Source organism: Botryllus schlosseri, chromosome 6, assembly GCF_051294905.1.
Source record: "Botryllus schlosseri isolate E-star chromosome 6, Bs_hap1, whole genome shotgun sequence".
Taxonomy (NCBI): Eukaryota; Metazoa; Chordata; class Ascidiacea; order Stolidobranchia; family Styelidae; genus Botryllus; species Botryllus schlosseri.
The window spans coordinates 15,580,032-15,601,489 of NC_137241.1; the positions used below are offsets into that span (position 1 = coordinate 15,580,032).

A 21,458-nucleotide genomic window follows, 5' to 3' on the forward strand; every position below is an offset into this window, starting at 1 on the left:
GTTTTATGCAGTGCTCGCGTACCACCTACATAAGTTACGCGTGCCGTAGGCGGTCAAAAATGTTTTCACTATTTATGACGTCATAATCACGTATTTGACCTATGTGGAGTGTAAGAACTAGAGCGAATTTTTACCTAAAAAACGGAGGATTTTGACCTAAAAAGAACTTAATTTTGACCAAATGTTGACCTAACGTATGCAAATTAGGTGTTTTCGCTCATAATTGTAAAACTGTACTACTTATATTCATTTTTGGTTGGGACTGTCTGTCCTTAGAAGTAGTTTGGCCTGAAAAAGCGTTTTTGACTTAAAACAGACAAATTTTTACATGAAAAAACTTTATTTCAACGATATCTGACCCTATGAAGAATTCCAGTAGCTACACCACGTATTATGGTAGAGTTGATTAAAATGTGTTGTAGTACTACGAAAGATACTTTCCTACATTCTCGGATAGAAAATGTCTGTCCTTACTAAGTAGCTTGCCAAGAATGGAGAAAGAGCGTTCAACAGCAGCAGTTGTTGGCTGACAACACTGAAGTTGTACGTAGGCCTACACTGCTGGTGACACACCATGTTGCTTTATTGTGACAATGTTGTCAACATCACAAACAATCACAAACAGTCTTGCTCCCGTTGGGATATTGCGGCACGTTGACCATTACACCATGTCAATTGTCAATCTATTTGTTTCGATTGACCGTTTATGATTCACCATGAGCAGACAATGGACCGTCTACAACGGTAGGCCTATAAAGTAGGCTATAAGCTGTAAAATATAAAATGATAAGTTCACCGACAGTGCAAACTCTACAAACGAAATGAAGGGATCGAAAAAATTTTGATTTTGTAAACAATTTTGACAATTTTTGTACCTAGCGCTTCAATTTCGACAAAATTTTGACTCATTTCGACATGTCAAAAAAATCGCCCTAGTAATAACAAATTCCATTAAACTAGGCGTTATCAGCCACGGCCGATGGGATGCAAGGGATCGTTTTTTCACCACTAGTCAATAAACTTCAAAAAATTCAAAATCAACCCCACCTGAACTAATAACTCCTTTCGACAGAAAAAAAAAACAGAATCTACTCGCGTACCACCTGGAAGACCTTCGCGTACCACAGGTTGGGAACCACTGCTCTATCAGCTCTGTCGGTAAATCTGATCACATATGGGCTTAGGAATAACAAATATTTGATAGTAATACATGCAAAAAACAATATATATGACAAAATCCATTGAGAGCGAATGAGCACCGACTACTCATTATGTGAGTACGCAGTAGGCCGATATAAATATAAATAAGTCTGTGATTAAAACACTACTTCCAGTTGCTTCGGCCCCTCCTATCTTTTCATTATATCGCAACAAAACGATGATGAAATATTGCATCCCTCAAAAGTATGCGACTTTGTAATCACATGCCTCTCTCCAAAGGAATTTTTCGTTTAGTTTAATTTGGTCTGGTCACGTGTGCGCGATTCCTTTTGATAATAGCGGTAATCTTACCGGAGTTCACGAAATAACAGCATCTTTCCTTAAAGTAGGCCTACATGCCGATGGACCCGTCAGAAGCTAACTCGCGAAATACTCATGATTGGTAGTCTTGGCAGTGTGGCACGATCAAGGATCATGGACTAAGACAGTGGTTCCCAACCTTTTTGTCTTTATTCCCCACTTCAGATTTATTACGAGCCTTCATTCCCAACTATACCCCAAACTTTTGTCATTACGGAGCAGCTATTTGCTTGTCTGAGTACACAAGACACACAACCACACCTGTACGCAAGACAATTGGCTATAATCGCAACAAAAAACGTATTGTGAATCGATACCGGTAACCCTGAAAATTTAGCGAAACCGTTATTTCACGTCATACTGGTCGTGCTGGATGCGTTTGTGACGCCATCATTAGTTATCCGGAGTTGAAAATGTGTTTTTGTGAACAACACGCAATACAATTTTCGATACATAGGGGGAGATGTGGTATCGATGAAACACTGGGACCGAAAATACTTAAAAAATTCTATTCATATGATTACAGTACGCGACTTTGTCTACAATGGCATGCTGGCAGAATCTTTCCTCACATGCAAAAATCTTTGACCTGCGTGAGTTATGGGGTCTGCGACAAATGATTTACGTTTTAGGGGGTGCAAAGTAAATTCGGATCGACATATACATTTTTCTGTATCACCTTCCAGACTAAAAAAACCTCAATAATTTTTGATGTGAATTATAGGGCTTATATCAGGGTATACATTGACACATATTTTTTGAATCAATACCATCCTCGAGTGGACTATTTACAATTCAATTGCAATATTTATAGGGTGGGGGACCTATGGTACCGTAGCCAAATCAAGCAAAATAGTTGGACCAAGTAATCACTTAACAGCAGAAACACGCCTACATATATAGAGGCTGTAAATCATAGTTACCCGTGGTGTTTCATCGCTAATACGAGATATTTGAAAGTCAAAATGTTGATTTTCCGGTAATATGTATGTGGCATCAATTTTACGAATTTGGGCAGCAATTAAAACGTGATTTTATCCCAACATTTAAGTTGATATAATCTATTGTATTCTTGTATGCGGCGACGAAACATTCTTCATTGGCATGTTGTAGCTTAGATTATAGTACACTACAAAACAAGTTGAGAAATTTGAGCTTTGAGCGTATGTCTCATAGGTCCCGTGGTCATGTGCCATTGGACCCACCGGGTGGGGACCGATGATACGATCTAGCAACAAATTTTAAACGTTTATAAATATTTTTTGAAAAGGAGGATATCCATGTAAATGAGCGTGATAGTTAGAGCTTAATCATAGTGTTGAGACAGCAAAAGATCCGCTATTCTCGGCTGAAGGTGTGAGATCCAGAGATAATTTTGCAATTTTTGATCCATCGGTACCACATCTCCCCTACATTCCAGAGCAGTTAACTGGTAACGGTAAATGTGCATACTGCATACATATATGTGTCCGTAAATATGTAGACAGTCCTGTATATAATGTTTAACAAGTGAGTCTTATTCCCCACCGGTTGGGAACCACTGGACTAAGATGTATATTTAAGTGTCGCAGTAAGACAGCAGCTTTCGACCAAGATCAATTCCATAAATTTTTACGCTTGGCTCGCCAGGAGTACCAATAATGCTGCTGTAGAATATCTTTTTGGAGATACAGAACTTCAATATGCAATTGAATCATATATTCTTATTGGAATGAACCCGCATATTTTCGGCTGACACTCATCAGGGATAATCGTCCGCGTCCATAGGTCTACCTGTAGGGTTTTATTTAAAACAAATATGTGTTTAAAACACGGCCATTGTCATGCAGCATTCTTACGGTCGGCGGTCATCATCATCAGAACATCCATTCCAGTTATATTACGTGTTATAACTGTTAGAGTGTTAATATCTAGAGCAGGGCTCTTCAACCGTGTGAATCGTATACCCCAGGGTGTACCATAACTTTAAAAGGATGCACCACTCCGATGGGGTGTACCAGATCCGCATTGAAATGGACCGATGACTAGCTATCACAATTAATAGGCAAGTTTATGCTTCAGAACAGGTTGTTCATATCAGCTGTACGGAACTTGTAAATGAACTTTCTCTTCTGATGTCATAAGCAGATGCTACTCATCATTTAACGCAGTGGTTCCCAAAGTCGGCGCCAGCGCCCCTGGGGGCGTTTCGCGAGCGTCAAGGGGGTGCTGGCCACGAAATGGGCGATTGGGGGCGCTGGCTTTAAAATGGGGCGGTAGGGGGCGCTGAGAGCAAATGGGTCGATGTAGTTCTAGAAGGCAACTGCTGGGTAGTGTTGAAACGATTGATAAATAAAGCAGCTAAATACGCAGTAAAAATGAAAAATCGATTTGGCCACAGCAGTTTAGAGTCGTCCGTCTATTTATTCGTACCGCTGTACCGGAAAAGTCCATTGTTACATGCCAATTTTGATCCTGCCCATCAATGGACTAATTCAGCAGTCGGCAGAATCCCTTGAAAGCGTGGTTCATTTCATCGTGCGCTGTGAGAACTACGAAGCATTTGAGCGGTTGCTCACTGCAAGGTGTAATAGCTTTTTAGAGAAACCCTCTTGCGTGATTTTAATCTCGGTTTCAAACGATCGTGGATTTTCCACAGTGGCGCGACCGTGGCCTTCGACACGGCGTTTTGGTTACGAGAAACGATATGTTTCCTACTTGACGAGCATATTTTCCAAAATCTATTACTAAAATTCGTGCTTAGACATGATAAAGCCTCATGATAAAGGTGAAAATGACACTGTCCGCGGATTCCGTGACAAGACCGTGATATTTCACTGAAATTTTGCGACACGTACTGTTCCAATTCTAAAGCTTGCATGGGCTACCAGCAATGTTCCCTATAAGCTGCGCACGTGCGCAAATGCGCAGTGCTGAAACGGTCTCTGCGCACAGAAAATCTAAGCTGCGCACAAAAAATCCGAATTGATGTTGTTTTTTTAGTCGTTTCGCACTGTTGTCCAGTGGACCACGCAGGCGCGCAGACTCGTGAAAAATTCGATGGAACATTGCTAGGGCGAAATAGTGTTATCACTGAAGTCTGAAACCGAGGTACAAGTGCGGCCCGCAAAGGTAAATATTGCGCTCCGTGAAGAAATGAGAATTTACAATCACGTGCACCTCACGACCTCATCGACCTTATACGCCCGCCAATCAGAGAACGGCACGTCATCCTAATTGCCACGCCCATTTTCAATAATGTTTTGTGAATTTCAATACCGACTTTCCGTGTGTATTTAGCAATATGTATTGAATAACTTGCTTCCGAGAAATAACTAACATTCATTATACGTTAGATGATTAAATTCCGAGATTTTATAATAACTTGCTTTCGAAAATAAATCGAAAACCATGAGCGACACTGATATCATTTCAATAGCGCATTATTTTCTGGGAATGGCGAAATACCATGGTTTAACATGGTAGCATGAGGGGCCGAGCTCGAAGGGGGCCCAAAATTATTCCGTTAAAAAACATAAATCGATCATGGTGTATTTTTTTAGAATTTTTCAGGAATTTTTTTCGCGCTACGCGCAATTTAATATTGTCACATATCTTGATTATTGGGTACCCTTTCCCAACAAAAAATATGCATGATTTATTGGAATGAGCACTGGGGCGTCGGCCATTACCGCACCATGACGCTCCAAGACATATGAAATTAGAGGCTATGTAACATGTGACTCCGCGAAGTGCGCCAGAACGATCACCAGCGAGAAAACCTTGGGCGAAAAAGACTGCCCTTGTGCTGACCGAAAACTTCGACATAATACATACATGTTTATTTGTCCATGTCCATAGGCGCCTAAATGGCTGGCGCCGAATGTTCCTGTCCTGGCGATCCGAGTCCCACAATAGGACAAATGCCATATCGAGGGAACATTATTTTCCAGTAAAGAAATACCAACTTATTGAAATCGTGTACGTCTTTTAGTTTACCACGTTTGGGCGATTTCAATATCTTTTGACATAGCTGATAGGAGGTCACGAAATAGCATCATGTAACGAAGTCATTATACCAACGGGTACGCCCGAAGATGTTTTATTATTATTTAGAGGGCCTATCTATTCCAACACACCTCACTCGATCAGCTTTTCCGGCAAATCTAATTATGTGAGCAGGGAGAGGATAAAAATATGCAATTCCCGATCATATTGACCTATGCAATGATGAATTAAATAATTTTTTCGCGCTTCGCGCGTTTAGGCGACAACAACCACTGAACGGCCACCAAATGTAGATGATAAGTACCGGAAAAGCCTACAGCTCGAGGGGGGTCTGGGGGCGAAGCCGGACTCATCACCATTACACTATCTCGCTCGGCGTGTAGACAGCCGGCTAAAAGAAGAGTGCTTGGTAGTCCTATAGCTGGCGTCCCGTGAGCTAAAATTTAATCAAACAGGCCTCAATCGAAAGCTAGTGTCGCGCTGATTCCCAAAACACGAATTAATATGTTAACATGGCGCTGGAACCACTCCGAAATAGCCGTCACGGCCGATTGTTCGGAGAGTTCGCACAAAAAGGAGGATGTCTGGCGAACAAATAGAAGATGCTGCCCTCAGTGTTGTTGAAGAATTTAGACGATGCATGTTTCAAGCTTAGGACAGATTTAAACTTGAAGCTGAAACTAGGTTTACCGGCATACACCACTTAAATGATATATTTTTGAATTCCCACGCGATGCTGCAAAGCGAAAGTCACAATTTATTCACCAGCGCTTTTAGAAGCACTTATGACGACGAGGTGGACTTTTTGAAGTTAGCTGCGAAAATTATCATGCCTTATACCGTCGAATTAGGGATCATATAAAGCAGAAGATTGCTAGCTTTTCGTACAAACCAATATGAGTACTTACAGGGGTTCTCAACCTGGATGGCGCGCCCCTCTTGGGGGGGGGGGGGTCTTGAAAGCATTTGAAGGGGGCGCGAAGAAGCGGTCATATGAAGTTTATTTGGGCTCTGCGCGATATACCTCCTATTCACGCGTGTTTCTCTATATATAGACCAGTGGTTCCCAACCTTTTTCGACCCATCGCCCCCTTTTTAAGGTCAACACCGATCATCGCCCCCCAAATTTTGTGTACCGAAAGTTGGGCATACAAACTGTAATCACCGGCGGGTTGACTAAAAAAAAAGTCAAATTTTCGGCTCGATGTCTAATTTGACACGCTTTTGTACTAAATTTTCGTGGGTTGACTAAAAAAAAAGTCAGCCGTTTTGACGCGTCATCGCCCCCTTCGCTATTTTCGCCCCCCGTCGCCCCCTTTGTCCATTTTCGCCCCCCTGTCGCCCCCTTCGTCATTTTCGCCCCCTAGACCGCCAAATCGTTCCCTAGGGGGCGATATCGCCCACGTTGGGAACCACTGATATAGACCGAATTTATTATTTTAGAATTCTCTCATCAACAGTTATAATCTTCCATGCCATGAAACAATCCGTTAGGGTTGGATTTTGTGATATGACGATAAGGGGGCGCGGAATTTTTCACTATCATAAAGGGGGACCACTGCTCTAGGACGAACACAAACTGATTAAGTCTTATTTAGTTCTATCATGAATATTGAATAATGATCGGCTATCAGCTCTATTCATTCTGTCTATAGAAAGAGACTACGTTCAAAAACTTGAATTTGAGGATATTATCGCTGCTTTTGCTTTGAGGCGGCTATTGATTTTCTATTTGCACAATACATTCGTTCGCTATTTCTTGTCTTTATTATTTTTGACCTTATTAACGTCGAGACGGTGAGGCTGAGACGCGGCATATTATTTGTAATTATTTCTATCGACAAGATTACTTGAAAATGAATATATGTCGAAATTTGATGCGGTCTACTTAGGGGTGGGGGGGGGTTGGGCGGCAGCACATGCTGCTACGCCAGTGCACCGACAATGCCCCAATCATAAATTGGATACTTCAATTATTGTTACGTCGACCTAATTTACGTTTTCAAGCGGCACACCTGTTACGAACCACTTTGCAATTTCCAGTTGTGGCATTCAAATACAGCAATGGAAACATCCCTTGATAGCTAACAGCTATATACCAAACTTCCATTCTGGACCTTGGAAAGGAGACCAAACATTCGCCATTGCAACATCTTTGATTTTATTGAAAAAGTAAAAATGCATAAAAATGAACTAATTCAATAGCTTTTCAAGCCTGCGATCGCATCACAAGATCGAGAACGTCGTCCCGCGACAGTTCGCCGCTCCTTCGGTGAGTCTGTGACTCGTGAACTTTCACTCCTTCCACCCACGACCACAAGTACCTTCCCGAAACGGACATTCTGCAAGGCAAAACAATCGCGGTTCAGCGCATGTCACATCCATCCACATTAGGGTGTTCGAAAATGACTTATTTTTCTAAAATTGTACTGGCTACTTGATAAAATTATTATGTTACCTAATTAAAGGCTGTACACCAGATTTGGTTCAATTCCGACCAGTAGCCGCATTGCTACAGGAGAAGAAGGTTTTCTATATATTACATAAAAATAGGTAAAAAAGAATTCAAAATTTTCAGTTCACCCCATGAAATTGTTAGGTTGTCTATAGAAACGATGTTCACCAAATTTGGCTCAATTCCAACCATTAGAAGCGGAGTTATCGCCGTCGAAAAATTTGGATTTGAATAAAATAGTATTTACGGTTACCTATTACTATTACCTATAATAAATCAAATTGAAGAATTGGCCACCGTAAATACTATTTTATTCAAATCTGCGTCACTTTTTTCAACCGCTACTTTCTACTTTATAAAGTCTTATATATAAAAAGTCTGTGGCTCATCTTGAAAAGCTCTCACGAGTCTAAACACGAAATATCTGATTGAGAGGTTTCAATCGGCAAATTCTATTCGAGTCCTCCACAGAACTTGAAATATGTATTGGAAGAATGCCGAGCGAAAAAAGTCAACTCTTTGATTACTTTCACACATGGAACAATTCATTTCGAAAAAACTTACTCGTAAGTGGCGGCGAAATCAGGAGGACAATCGAAAGTGGAGGCGTTTGTCGCGGTGTTGAAGAAATACTTTTTCTTTGCCGACTTGCTGAACGCGATTGTCCATGGATCTGAATTTGAAATTCAGAAACCAGATAGCGATATATCGAACATCGCGCAACACCCACACCTTTTGTGATCTTAATGAAGCAAACGCCATTAGGAACAAAATAGCTATCAGTCCCTTCAACACGACAGCAGAGTCTCGGTTCGAATCCGCCGCCCTTCACTTTTCTCATCGATAGCCTGAATTAGAACAAGTCGCGTGAGGAAAGTCGTGTTTGCTTCGCGGGACGGAGTAAATTACTGTTGTAGGGCTTGTGGAAGATCTTCGTTTTTGAAAACGGGCTTCGCACGAACTACGCACAGGTGCGGAAGGGACGGTTTCGCGATGGCTGCGACGAAGATTTTGATGTCTTGCATTCTGAAATGTAGTAGATGTATTGATGTACAATGTACAGCACAACAATAGGGTAGGGGTGGCCAACCTTTTTGCTATTTACAGCCGCATTTCGATTACTCATGTGCCCTACGGCCGCATTCCAAAGTATAGTAGCAGTGAACTAGCTGGACGTCAAATCCTCAAGTTAGACTGACAATGTCCATTTTCGGTGAACTTCGGGCGAATCTATGTATTCATACCGGCTTATATATGCACTATATGCACCGAAATCCTGATTAGTCATGTTACTGGATCCATTATGGTCGCGATTTTTCAGATTCACGAATGAATTTCGTCAATATTATATGTAGTTTCACATATTACCATCAAACATTTATCCTTTCTCAGACCATGTGATCAAATTCAGTGAAAGAGTTAACGGAGTGGTCGTTTTCGAAAAATTAGGGCAAGGTATAAATTGTGATATATCTTTGGGTGGGCCAACTGTTATTAGTCACTTAGTTGCATGCTGGTATTTCATGACCTCCCATCAGGACTGTCGTTATAGAGGTAATATATTTTATTACCCGAACGTACTAAAAACAAATTTATTTTGTGAGGAGCACACGGTTCCGAGTTGGTATTGCTACATGAGGCCGGGCGCGCATCATTTTCCTCAGCTGTTTGCATCTGTGGAGCTCATGGCACATTGAATCGCGCATCGCGCAAAGATTGATTAAAAGCCCTCAAAAATTCAGGAGCCAATACGTAAATTAAATTGTCCACCATCTTTGGGTTGTTATTAGTCACTATGTAGCATGTTGTTGACAAACCTTCATTCGTGAGCCGTACACGATTTCAAGATTGGTATTTCTTTACGGGGCGCAACATTTTTGTCTGCAGTTTGCATTTGTACTGTTCGGCTTAGATTGGGAGGACAATACCATATTAAAGAAAAAAATGAAGCGAAATTTTCAAGTTGAATTAAAATAGCTCAAAAAATTGCCAAACCATTCGTTAATTCAAATTGCAGACTGACGGCGGGCAACACGCAGCTAATTTGATTATGAGTTGACGGTCGCAGAATACCCCCTCTAAGGTCACAGGTTGACCAACCCTAGACAACATGAATAGTAAATGAGAATAATTCCAACCGTTCCATGTAATGCTTTTTACTGACGTCCTCGCCAGCAAGGACAATAGCATCGACAACATGAATGGCAATGTGTTTTCTTTGACCTTTACCCTGTACAATAAAATTTTTTCAGTTCTTACAAAGTCAGACCCCAATCGGCTGAGATGGTCAAATGCTCACAGTCGGTAAGTAAGTAGAACTGGAAGTGACGTTGTAAATTTCTACCCAAATACAAGTGGAAGCAGTGATTTCCAAGTACAAAAGTATAATATTTTAGGTACAGATTTGCCTAAAACATGAAGTAGTCTAACATAATAGCCAGTTGAATAATTACTCCAAGCAGGCAAAACCTACTTGAGTACTACGTTATAGTAGCATTACTCAAGTATTAGACGTAAGTATTCCAGGTCCAGTCAACCTTAAAACTAAAAACTGACGTAGCGTAACATAATAACGCTCTCACCTCTCCTTGCAATTCCGGTACGATGTCCACTTCCAATATTGTCTCCCTGGGAATCACGCAGTTAAATTCCCTAGCCAGCTCCCACCTGCGTGTTTCAAACACCCATTCGTGCACTCTCGCGCCCTTCAAAGTTCCCCGAATGAATATTCCGGCCAGAAAATTAAGAGAAAGAAACAAATACGACGTACCCCCAAAGAAACGATTATTGTCCTTCTCCCGCCAGATATCTGACATTTGTAATCATAAACTCTAGCTATATTTTTCAAGTTTTCGTGCGTCAGAAGCTGTTGATTTAGTAAGGCGTCGATAGGGTTTTTCATGCCTGTGACAAAAAAGCGCGAAATGATATCGAAATTCAGTGGGGAACACCGGGACTCTTCACCTCTTGTGTATTTCATGTAGCATTCCCGGGCGTTTAACTTTGGCGGCGCCGCCCGTACCTGATCGGGTATCATCCACTTTGCGAGACATTCCTTACGCACCGTGTTTTGTCGCGTCTCTTTAAGAGTCCTGGGAATATATACATGAATGTAATAAAGATTGATGCGGTCTAGACAAAGTTCGCACCTGTCTTTCACGTAAGCGTGTATTTTCGCGAGTGCTTTGCACTGTTCCGCTGCTACGCTGTGAATGAAGTGAAGATATTTAGTAGTTTTATTAGGAATAGTAGTGAGGTCGTTGTATATTTTTGTCCTTGATGTTTTAACGGCATATAGACCAACTCATGACATACACACAGACGGTCTGTGCACACTGCACATGCATACCAGGAGTGCATGATGTGCATTGTCGCTGGACAAGGAAGGTGCAGAAATAGCCTTGTAAGGCTTTTTAAGTCTTGCACCACCTCTCCATGCTATCCCAGTAATGCTAAGCGCCAAGCGGGGAAGTCATGTAAACAGCTGTTACTAATCACTAATCAGGTCTTTCGTCTTTGGTCTGACCCGGCCAGGGATTGAACCCATGACCTACATCAAAATATGTCTTCGAATCAGCAATAGCTTATCAATGCGTGTAGGTAAGTGTTAGCTGATGCTATTATGGTCTGTCTGTCTGTCTGTCTGTCGCAAAGTGCGTAGAAAGACACAAAGTTACGGAGAAAAAAGATATTTCCTTATAAGATCATGTCATATGCCATGTATAATATGCCTAACTTATGGCGAGTACGTCTGAGCCAAATTGTGTCAGAATATAGAACGTATTAGACACCAAAATCACCAAAATATTGATATGCTATGCGCTACCATTGCATGGGATTACTTTTGACAAAATATTCAACTGAAAACCGATTTAACAAGTTGGCTCCAGATCATAATTGTTGTTCTGTGCGTAGTCCGAATTTCATATTGGGGAAGTCTCTCAACAGTCATCTCCTTCCATGCCATCAAATTATGTGTCGCGATTGCAAACATTCTGGTTGCTCTTTTTTTATATTTCTTGACATGGCGATAAGGGGGGGGGGGGGCAAAATTTTCACTATCGTCAACGGGGCATATCTAAAAAAGTTCGAGAACCACTGCTCTGACTAATTTAACAGTACCTCAGCCGGAATAAAAGGTGGGTAGACACAACCAGCGCTCACCTTTCGTTCGACTTTCTCAAATAGTCGCAAAATTGGGCGTCCTCCAGCAGAATATCCAGCGGCACCGCAGACGTAATATCCTCATTCGTATCTTTATATTCGTTGAGATCGGTATTGATTGACATCAGATACTCGGCCACCAATCGCTCCGAGTCACGATAACCTTTGCAAATCACGTACCTGCAGGGGGGACATAAGCAGATGGGTCAGTGACGAAGTACTTCCACTTTTCCCAAGCACTCGAGTCAGTTTTGCCTACTTGTACTACAATTCTTAATTGGTCCGGTTTCTAGAATACCGTAGTTCTATTTTTACTCAAACAAATTTTTAGTCCGACTTTTTACACTACGGATTTAGTGAAGTAATGTGTAGTTTTGGCATACGCCTACATCACTTATACGAGCGAAATTGTCGTAAGAACCATAGATTTTGTCATGATAACCAAGCGAACGATCCCTTGTATCACAGTAACTGAATATATTTTCGAAAGTTGCACCAATTTGAAGTTGATATCGGTCCTTTTGAGCAAGGCGCGAAGATGCAGACTGCAATTTCGAATGTGGCCTCCTTCGATTTCTTGATGAAAGCATGCGACCCATATTCAAATCATAGTACCTAGCGCTACTTGTAACTGAGTCACATCTACTTTTACTCAAGCAGCAAGGGCTATGATCACCTATGAACATAACAAGTATCGCATCGCGGTGTATACGAGACAGTACGTACCTCTCTGAATTCGCCGGCCTGCTGGTAACCGGCTTAAACAGCGTCACGTCGTCGAACACCCTCCTCAGCAAGTACACGAGGCTGGCCGAAAACGTAGTGAAAAGATCGAAAGTCTTGCATAGGAACGTGCCGCCGAGCCTCAGCACCATGAGCGCACAAGTGAACTGACACAGCAACAGTTGCTTCGTCAGGATCTCCTGAATGTTTTCCTGACCCTCAACGGAAAAACCCTGAAAAGCAAACACAGGGCGTCAAATGGCGTTCGCCTGTGGACAAGGCTCGTGCTCACGCCGTCGGCCATGAAGAAGTGAACGCCCTTGCCATCGGTGTTGTCCAGAACGAATCTTTGAAACTCAATCAAATTGTCGCAGTTCATGATGTCTCCGTCGCCTTCGACACCTTTAACGCCTGTAACAGTAGCGATGAAGTGAATGTGCTATCTCGAGGCAATCCACGGCCCATGATAATGCATGATCAAAAACTCATAGTCGGTTCTCTCGAATAGTAGTCTAACCCTTTCAGGCCAATGCAGAGGCGGTCAAAGTAGTCAGCAGTCAGCACTGGTACTCTTAAGTAACGCCATAAATTAATACTCAAGCACAAGACATGTCAAACCCACTCAAAGTGTAAGTAAAAAATGAAAGACCGAAAGTAATCTAGTACCGGATTGCGGATTTGGTCGAGGGTCCCGTATCTTCAGAAGTTAATCGGATATGACTGCTTTTGAAATGGTGAGTGCTAGCAACTAAAGCAAAAAGACTAAAGACGCTTCAAATGGGTGCAACTTTCAACAACAAAAATTCAGTTACAGTGAAAAGGGAGCTATTCGTCCGTTTGATATGACAATTTCACACGTAAAGGCCATGTAAACATGCATCCCAAAACCAGTTACTACTTCACAAAATTAAAAGTGAAAAGTATATTCATATTGAAATGAGCCCGAATGATACAATTCTTGACATAAAATGTTCTTTCCGATTCTCTACTAGTTGCTGACGATTACCCCTGACGAGTGTCAGCCGAAAATATTTGGGTTTATTTCAATATGAATATACTTTTCAATTGTGAATGGTGACTTGAAGCTCTAATTGTTACCGCATAATTTGCTATGTTGGCTTTTTTTGAAGTTCTGCACCTCTAAGAAGTTCTTCAAAATTCAAAGTGGAAGAAAGTAGTTTCGCCTAAAAATGACAAGTGTGGAAGTAGAGTAGAGTAGAAATAACCAATTTAGTTGGCAATGCAATCAGGCAAAACCCATTCGAGTATTCCAAAACAGGAAAAGTACTTCTTTCCTGAAAGCCACTGCAATCACAACACAATTTTCGATGACATAGAGACACATAAAAACATTTGTGTCGTTGGTTATCAAGACGCAAACCATCCGCGCAGTTTTGCATTCAACTCAATCGGGAGCAATGAGAATTTGCAAAATTCTCTAAACAAAATATCAACTCACCGTAATGCGGCTCGAATAGCTCGGAATCGGCGGCGAAAAAATCTTCGAGCTTAAAATCGTTTTTCCCCTTCAGAGTGAATCCGAATCCTTTCGAGCGCCATTTTTTCTTCCACAGAAAATACTCGGAAAAACCGCCCGGGCCGGCGCACACGTCGGCAAAGTACATCAACTCGTTTTTCGCAACAATCTACCAAAGGAATATGCATATGCCAGCATGGAATACAGAGTAAGGAAATCCTCCAACGTTACCGGGGGCGAAGTGAGTTCGAAGTTGAAAACGCTGTCGATATTCGCCATTTTCATTGCGGCTCGATTTAAAAATATTGCTCCTCTGATAGTCTCGTACGGGTTACTTCGGGTACGAGCGTTTCTCAACTCGAATCCTTCCAACCCGTCGAACACCGTCTGAACACAAAAGAGCGCGGTAATTTGTAACATTCACGGATCTTACGGAGATTTAGAACGCATACCTTGCACTTCAACACAGTGTTCAGTAGCTCTTCGTCACAAAACTGAGATTCGTCGTGTATTGTCAACTTTTTCTGCGCACAAGAGTACATAGTGTGAACTGAAATTTATGGACGAAAACATTCAACTATTCCCAGCACCGTAACTGCCGCACCCCAAACCCCCCAATTGGGGGGGGCCCGAGCTCGAAGGGGGCCCAAAATTATTTCGTGAATTAGCATAAATCATAGCGTATTTTTTTAAAATTAATGCAAAATTTTCAAAATTTTTTCGCGCTGCGCGCGAATTCAAGCAGTCATTTTTCTATATTATTGGCTATTGGGCCATTACCGCGCCACAGCCCACCAAGACATACAATCAAGTTTTAGGCCATATAACATGCGACTCCAAGAAGTGTGCCAGAACGATCGGTAGCGAGAAAAGCTTGGCCGAAAAGGTCTATGCCCTTATGCAGACCGAAAACTTCGTTATATAGGCTATACAAAATACATATAGGTTTAATTGTCCATAGGCTCCTGAATGACTGGCGCCGAATGTTCCTGTCTTTGCAATCTGAACCTCACGAGACAATTACCATCCCGCTGGGGAAAATTTTATGCCAGTGAAGAAATACCAATTTGAAATCGTGTGCGTCTCTTAGTTTAGAAGCCTACGTTTGAACGATTCTATATTTTTTGATATAGCAGACTGGAAGTCAAGAAATAACACCATAACGAAGTCATATCAACGGGTCCGCCCGCCCGAAGATGTTTAATCAATATTTACGGGCCCTCACGTTTTCAAGACACTTCACTCAGCTCAACCGGTAAATCTAATTAAGTGAGTAGAGAGGACAATAAATTGATAGCATAATATATATGCACTCACCGATCTGATTGACCGATTTTATCATAAATTATCGAAAATTTTCGCGCCTCGCTTCCGCTCGGCTCACAATACAGTACAGATAATTTCGTGACAAACGCGAACAACGTGATGGGTGCCTGACGAGGTGCTGTTCAATTATTATTGAGTGGTCCTACCTTTTCAAACACACCTCACTCAGCTCTACCGGCAAATCTGATTACGTCAGCAGAGAGAAGATAAAAATTGATAACAAATCCGCAATTCCCGATCATACTGACTGATGAAATCATAAATTTTCCGCGCTTCGCGCGCTTAGGCGACAAAAACTGCTTCACTAAACAAAGTCCCAAAGTTTAAGATGAATAGTGGTAAACAGTGTATCGCCGGAGGGGGGGTCTGGTCTATAACCCTATGGGGGGGGGCCAAGACCAAAGTTTTGGGGGGGGCCTGACGAAGTGCTGTTACGGCCCTGACTATTCCTAGGTACCGCCCGAAACAGTGGTTCTCAACTTTGCACCGTCTATAGGACTTCGGCAATAAAAGAAGTGGGCAATTTCGTTAGTCAACTGAACAATATCTGCGGGTGAAAAACATTAGTTGGAAAACACTGTTAGTCTCGAAAACGCCGTTGATAGTTTTGGAACACGTGACAGTCCACGAGTAACTGTAAATGATTTCAATCGAAGTCTGTGGCCCTCCAATATGAAAATCCGAGGTGGTCAGTAACAAAGTAGTTCTACTTTTTTGGAGTACGGTACTCAAGGTTTTGCCGAGACTCGTGCTATCGACTCGAGGGGTTATGTATTTAGAATATTTCCGCTTATACTTGATAGTGTTTTAGGAAAAAAAAACTAATTTATATAAAGAGGATTTTTTCATTAGAAAGGGTCTCGGCTATGCTTACATCACTTTATGCGTAAAATCATTAAAAGTAGCAACTTTTGATTAACCGCTAAAAGCATGCAAACATTCAAAAAATATACTGTATATATTTGAAACTACTAACTTCCATTTGAAGTAGTTCTGACATATCTCGGCAAGAAATACTTATAATTGAGTAGAATTTTCAGTGTTTCTACTATTACTACTTGATTTCCATCGCCGACTACTTCAACCACATTTAGTGAAAATCATAACAAGGCTGCATAATGCATACAGAAGAAGTCAGGAAGAAGATTTGCACACATTACAGTCATCTATTTACCTTCCCCTCTACTTTCCAGTCCAACAACTCATCATATGTGGGCAGGGGCTCGTTGCAAGGAGGCATCCACGAGACGGTCTCGACAGCGGTCGGGTCTCTTTCGTCCTCCCATTTCACGACAACGTCACGTTCGTTTGCTTGCACTTTCAATCCCAAACCGCGCCTCCCCCTTTGGTCGGAGGCTTCCACGGGTTTCACTATACCTTGATTTCGGGAACCCAGACCTTTACCGTCTTTGTACCCCATGCTGGCCATCATTCTGGTCGCAAAGTCGCTGTAACGTCCCTGATTGAAAGTAAGACACTTATCAAGTGGATCCCAGATTTCATTGCACAAAATATATTTGGACTTATGATTGTATGTTTGGTCAGCTCGAATTTGATCACACAACACACTAGATTTACGCTATCCCCAAATACGCCCATCACCATTACAACTCCGATGAGTTAATTCCAGTGGATTGCTGTCAGCACATCTACTATTTTGTAAAGGTCAGAGGTAGGCAATTATTTTACCACTGTCCTGTCATTAGTAAATACTAAATGCCCCATGTTTGGGTCGCGACCCATACTTCAATAACCCCTGCCAAGTGCATTCGACTAGGTAATTGCTGATACTGAACGCTCGCGTGTCGGCTCATTCTTCAATTCTGATGCATTGCGATCGCGCATAGGCCTATCAACGGAAAATTAATGTTCAGCGTCTATGCTATCGAACGATTAGTTATTTGGTGATATCAAATGGTAGTTCACCTTATCAGGAACGTATGAGGGTTCTTTCATCTTCTCTCCGTGGTTTGACTCAGGATCAGAGGAGGAGCTGCTGTCAGGGTCACTTGAATCTGAATGCATAGATTACGAAAAAGTTGTAAGAATTTGTTTGCTTGGCATACACTTGGCACATCACTGACTCCACGGCAATATGCCACATAATGGTCCTTGATAGCAATATAGAGCATTTGTCATGGCCAGACGGCTTTTTTTAAATTTTAATTAGCCCACGCTATACATGGATGCATGTACTACGACAATTATAATATGTATGTGTTTTCTGCGCAACGCATACGAAAGCCCTACTGGGTCCTCACTATAGGACCAAGATAACATAATGTTCAAAAATTCGGAATCAGTGCGATGAGACAGCTTTCAATTGAAGTTCAATTAATTCAGGGGCTTCACACTCAAATTTGCTCGCGGGCCAATTTCCTAGTTTTACACAACGTCAATAATATTGGCGTTCAATGCCTTTCCAATTCATGAAGTAGCCCTTATTTGGTGGGACCTAGCAGAATGACATTCAATACTCCACTGAAAATTGTTTTACTGTATAGCAATTCGGGCCTGGCATGAAAAAAATCACAAAATCATCCAGTGGGGCGTGGGCCACGTGTTTCAGACCCCTGATTATATCTAAATGTGAATATGAGAAAGAAAAATAAATCAGGCTACCTTGGGTTGTCCTGAGCGGCTTTTTTCTGCTAGGGCAACTCTCATCCGAACTTGATGAATTCCCATGGTGTTTCCGCTTTAGCATGGTCTTAGTATAGTTGTTTAGACCAAATATTAACTACACGGTGTGTAAGTTTAATGCTCTATTTCTCGTTAAAAAATATAATTTCACTGAAAAAATACATCACTGCATCAGTAACTCTAAACTCGTAGAGAGATCTCTCTCCTGAAATATCGGCACGACTACCACTGCCACTTACCTGACCACTAGGGAAGACGTTTCGTTCTTGAAACTGACTCACTTGTGTTGTAATAAAAATTATAGATATGTTGTAATAAAAAGTATAGATAACTAAGGTTTACCTTGAACCTTGGTCATCCATAGTAAAAAGCAGTACTGGTAGTGGTAGTAGTAAGTAGCAATGCTGCGAGCGAGTCAAGATGCAGCGGAATACGATAAGATTTTCATGCCGGAAAAAAGATTGCCGACGGCTTGACTATGTGTACGGTACACGGTACAGGGCTTTTCATCATCATTCTTTACATCGCCTCGGCCCAGGTGTGTGTCTGATTTCAAAGACTACTCCAAGTCGTTTCGACACCTTCCTATCTTTTCACTGTATCACTAATCACTATCTTGTGGTGTATTGATCTGATGAAATTATTAATACAACGCTGCTCTCATCGCGTCTGTGGGTTGAAAACCACTTGTCTAGTTCAGCCAATGATATATATATATATATATCATTGAGTTTAGCAACTCCACGAACCCCATCATATCCCTGGTCTTGCTCCAGATACCAAGAACGAATGTAACATTCACAACGTTGATTGAGCAAATTGCCGGACCAGATGTATTGAACTGTATCCCGGCCGCCATCCGACAGTCGATCAGCATGTCCAGTGTCCACATTCAAGTCGAAATACAAGCAATTACTACTAAATGAGTATTAGTCCATCCTCAAGATTACCGGAACATGACTGACCTATCGATCTCGCCTTCCATGGCATGCCATCCTTTCTTGTTGCCTGCTTTTTTCTATACTATCTTTATTACTTTCCATTCAGTGTGCAGGCCTCCCCTTTACATCGCCTAGGGCAGGGGTGGGCAACATACGGCCCGCGAAGGGATTTTGTCCGGCCCGCGGACAGTTTTTCGTCTTATATGATAATGTGGCCCGCCGGCCCCAGCAGTCTTCCGAGATTCCCCACTATACTTGCTCACATACATTTTAGTGATTGTATGTTTTTATACATATGGATGTACGTACAGCGAGCGAGGGTGGAGCTTACGCGTAAGTTCGTCGAAGCGAGAAGACTTGCATTATCGGCATTTACGATGTAGTGAACCCTAATGTCATTTGTGGTAATAATGGTGTTTGTCGACGACAATGGTCATAATATACACCAGGCCGATATTTCTTATTTTTGATTCCGTAACCACCGACTTGTAGCACGGCGCACACTTCTAGGCTTTTGTAAGACACCGATTATATGCCAGGTGTCGCCAACTGAAAACGGGTCGCGGGCCAATTTCAAATTTCAAGGCCGCGGCCCGCATGAATTCAATATCGAGATAGACAGGCCGCACAGTTTAACAACCACGCTATCTCGTCACCTACTTAACCCTAATGCATTGATATCTTGGTAAATTTGGGGTACCGGGCTTATTGAATGCCTTGAAATCTTAATGAAAGATTGCACCGTGTGTTGATTGATCAGAGAAAAGCAGACATGGTGGTACCTGTATGACAGGGGTGGCCAACCTGCGGCCGTAGAAGCAAATTTGTGCGGCCGTGGAGACGTAATTCAATTAGTAGGTGTTGGCGGCCGTCGACATATAATTTGAATTTACGAATTGACTCCCGATTTCTTGAAAGATTTTAATTATTCTTGAAAGTTTCTTCGCGCAGAGCGCGATTCAATGTGACTTTATTTTTCGATTTTAATATAGTTGCGCACTTTGCAATCAGAGAGAGAGAGAGAGAGAGAGTCTTTATTTTCATCGAACCAAAATACATAACAAACGGCAGTGATAGTGGTACAGAAAATATGCGTGCACAGTATTCGGTATTAGATAGGAATGATCGATAAGACCGTGAAGGTCATCTAGTCTGATCACACCAGCATCAAACAGGTACGCTTGACTCAGAACAGTCTGGCTGTAAAAAAATGTTTAGTTAGGAAAGGAAAAAATTAAACAATGGTAGCAAATGATCAATGAAGCAATGTCTGGGCGAGGTAGGGCAACAGTGTTAGTGTAACGACAAGAGGTGGTCAAGTAGGGCTTTTTTGAATCTATTATAAGGCAATTCACGGATATGTGATGGTAATGCATTCCAGATGATAGGTCCCGAGTAGTCGATAGATCTCTTAGTTAGGTTGCTATTGGGTTGGGGTAAGTAGACGTTTCCTTTAGACGAAGATCTCGTGTAATGGGAATGGACATGTTTAGCAGGTATGAAAAAGTCATCAAACACAGGAGGGAGACTATTGGAAAAATATTTGTGAACAACTTTTGATACTTCGAAGCGATACAATTCATCAACTCGCAGTAGTTGCGAACAGATGCGCCACATATAGAAATACCAACTCGGAATCGTGTTCTCCTCACTATATCGACAATCCTGACGGGAGGTCAAGACATGCAAAAGAACAGCATGCAACAAAGTGACTAATAATAATAGGCCTGCCCTGACCGACCCTCCCCCAACTCTACCGGTGAATCTGATCACATAGGATGAGAAATAATATGTAGAACTACTAATTTTAATGACGAAATTCATGAATGAATCTGAAAAAATTTTCGCGACTATGAACAGCCGGAAATGGACAAAGACACTTTAAAATGAGTATTTGGCGTCCTGCTAGTTCATTACGACTATTCCCTGGAATGCGGCCGTAGGCTACATGAGTAGTCGAGATGCGGCCGTGACTGGCAAAAAGATTGGCCACCCCTGCTGTATGACAGTGCTGTTCTCAAATCCACATTGTCTTCGTCATTATTGGCGAGAAATGGCTTTGAAGTTGCATTGCTATCGTTAAAATACATTCATTAAATACGATTTATTATTTTGTATACGTGGATAAATGGGCGAATAATGTATCGATTCAGCAATCCGGCCCGCCAAATACTTAATTTTCCTATATCCGGCCCGCCGACTTGGAGAAGTTGCCCGCCTC

At 41.9% G+C, this 21,458-nt stretch overlaps 1 protein-coding gene across 2 annotated transcripts; it reads right to left on the bottom strand.

The window, feature by feature from the left end:
* Positions 1-7,645: 7,645 nt before the first annotated feature.
* Positions 7,646-18,853, bottom strand: LOC145441132 (cap-specific mRNA (nucleoside-2'-O-)-methyltransferase 1-like). Of its 2 annotated transcripts, XM_080318933.1 has the most exons (18): positions 18,276-18,840; positions 17,580-17,668; positions 16,828-17,112; positions 14,780-14,851; positions 14,559-14,714; positions 14,310-14,496; positions 13,143-13,261; positions 12,854-13,083; positions 12,128-12,307; positions 11,113-11,169; positions 10,928-11,055; positions 10,734-10,867; positions 10,546-10,668; positions 10,102-10,193; positions 8,873-8,989; positions 8,696-8,811; positions 8,528-8,636; positions 7,646-7,850 (listed from the first exon to the last, which is right to left on the bottom strand). In XM_080318933.1, the coding sequence occupies exons 1-18, from the start codon at positions 18,358-18,360 to the stop codon at positions 7,718-7,720; spliced, it is 2,412 nt and encodes an 803-aa protein (XP_080175059.1). In that variant the 5' UTR covers positions 18,361-18,840; the 3' UTR covers positions 7,646-7,717. The 2 variants fall into 2 exon arrangements, with proteins under 2 accessions (XP_080175059.1, XP_080175058.1); XM_080318932.1 differs by having other exon boundaries at positions 10,734-11,055; positions 18,276-18,853.
* Between the last annotated feature and the right edge of the window lie 2,605 nt (positions 18,854-21,458).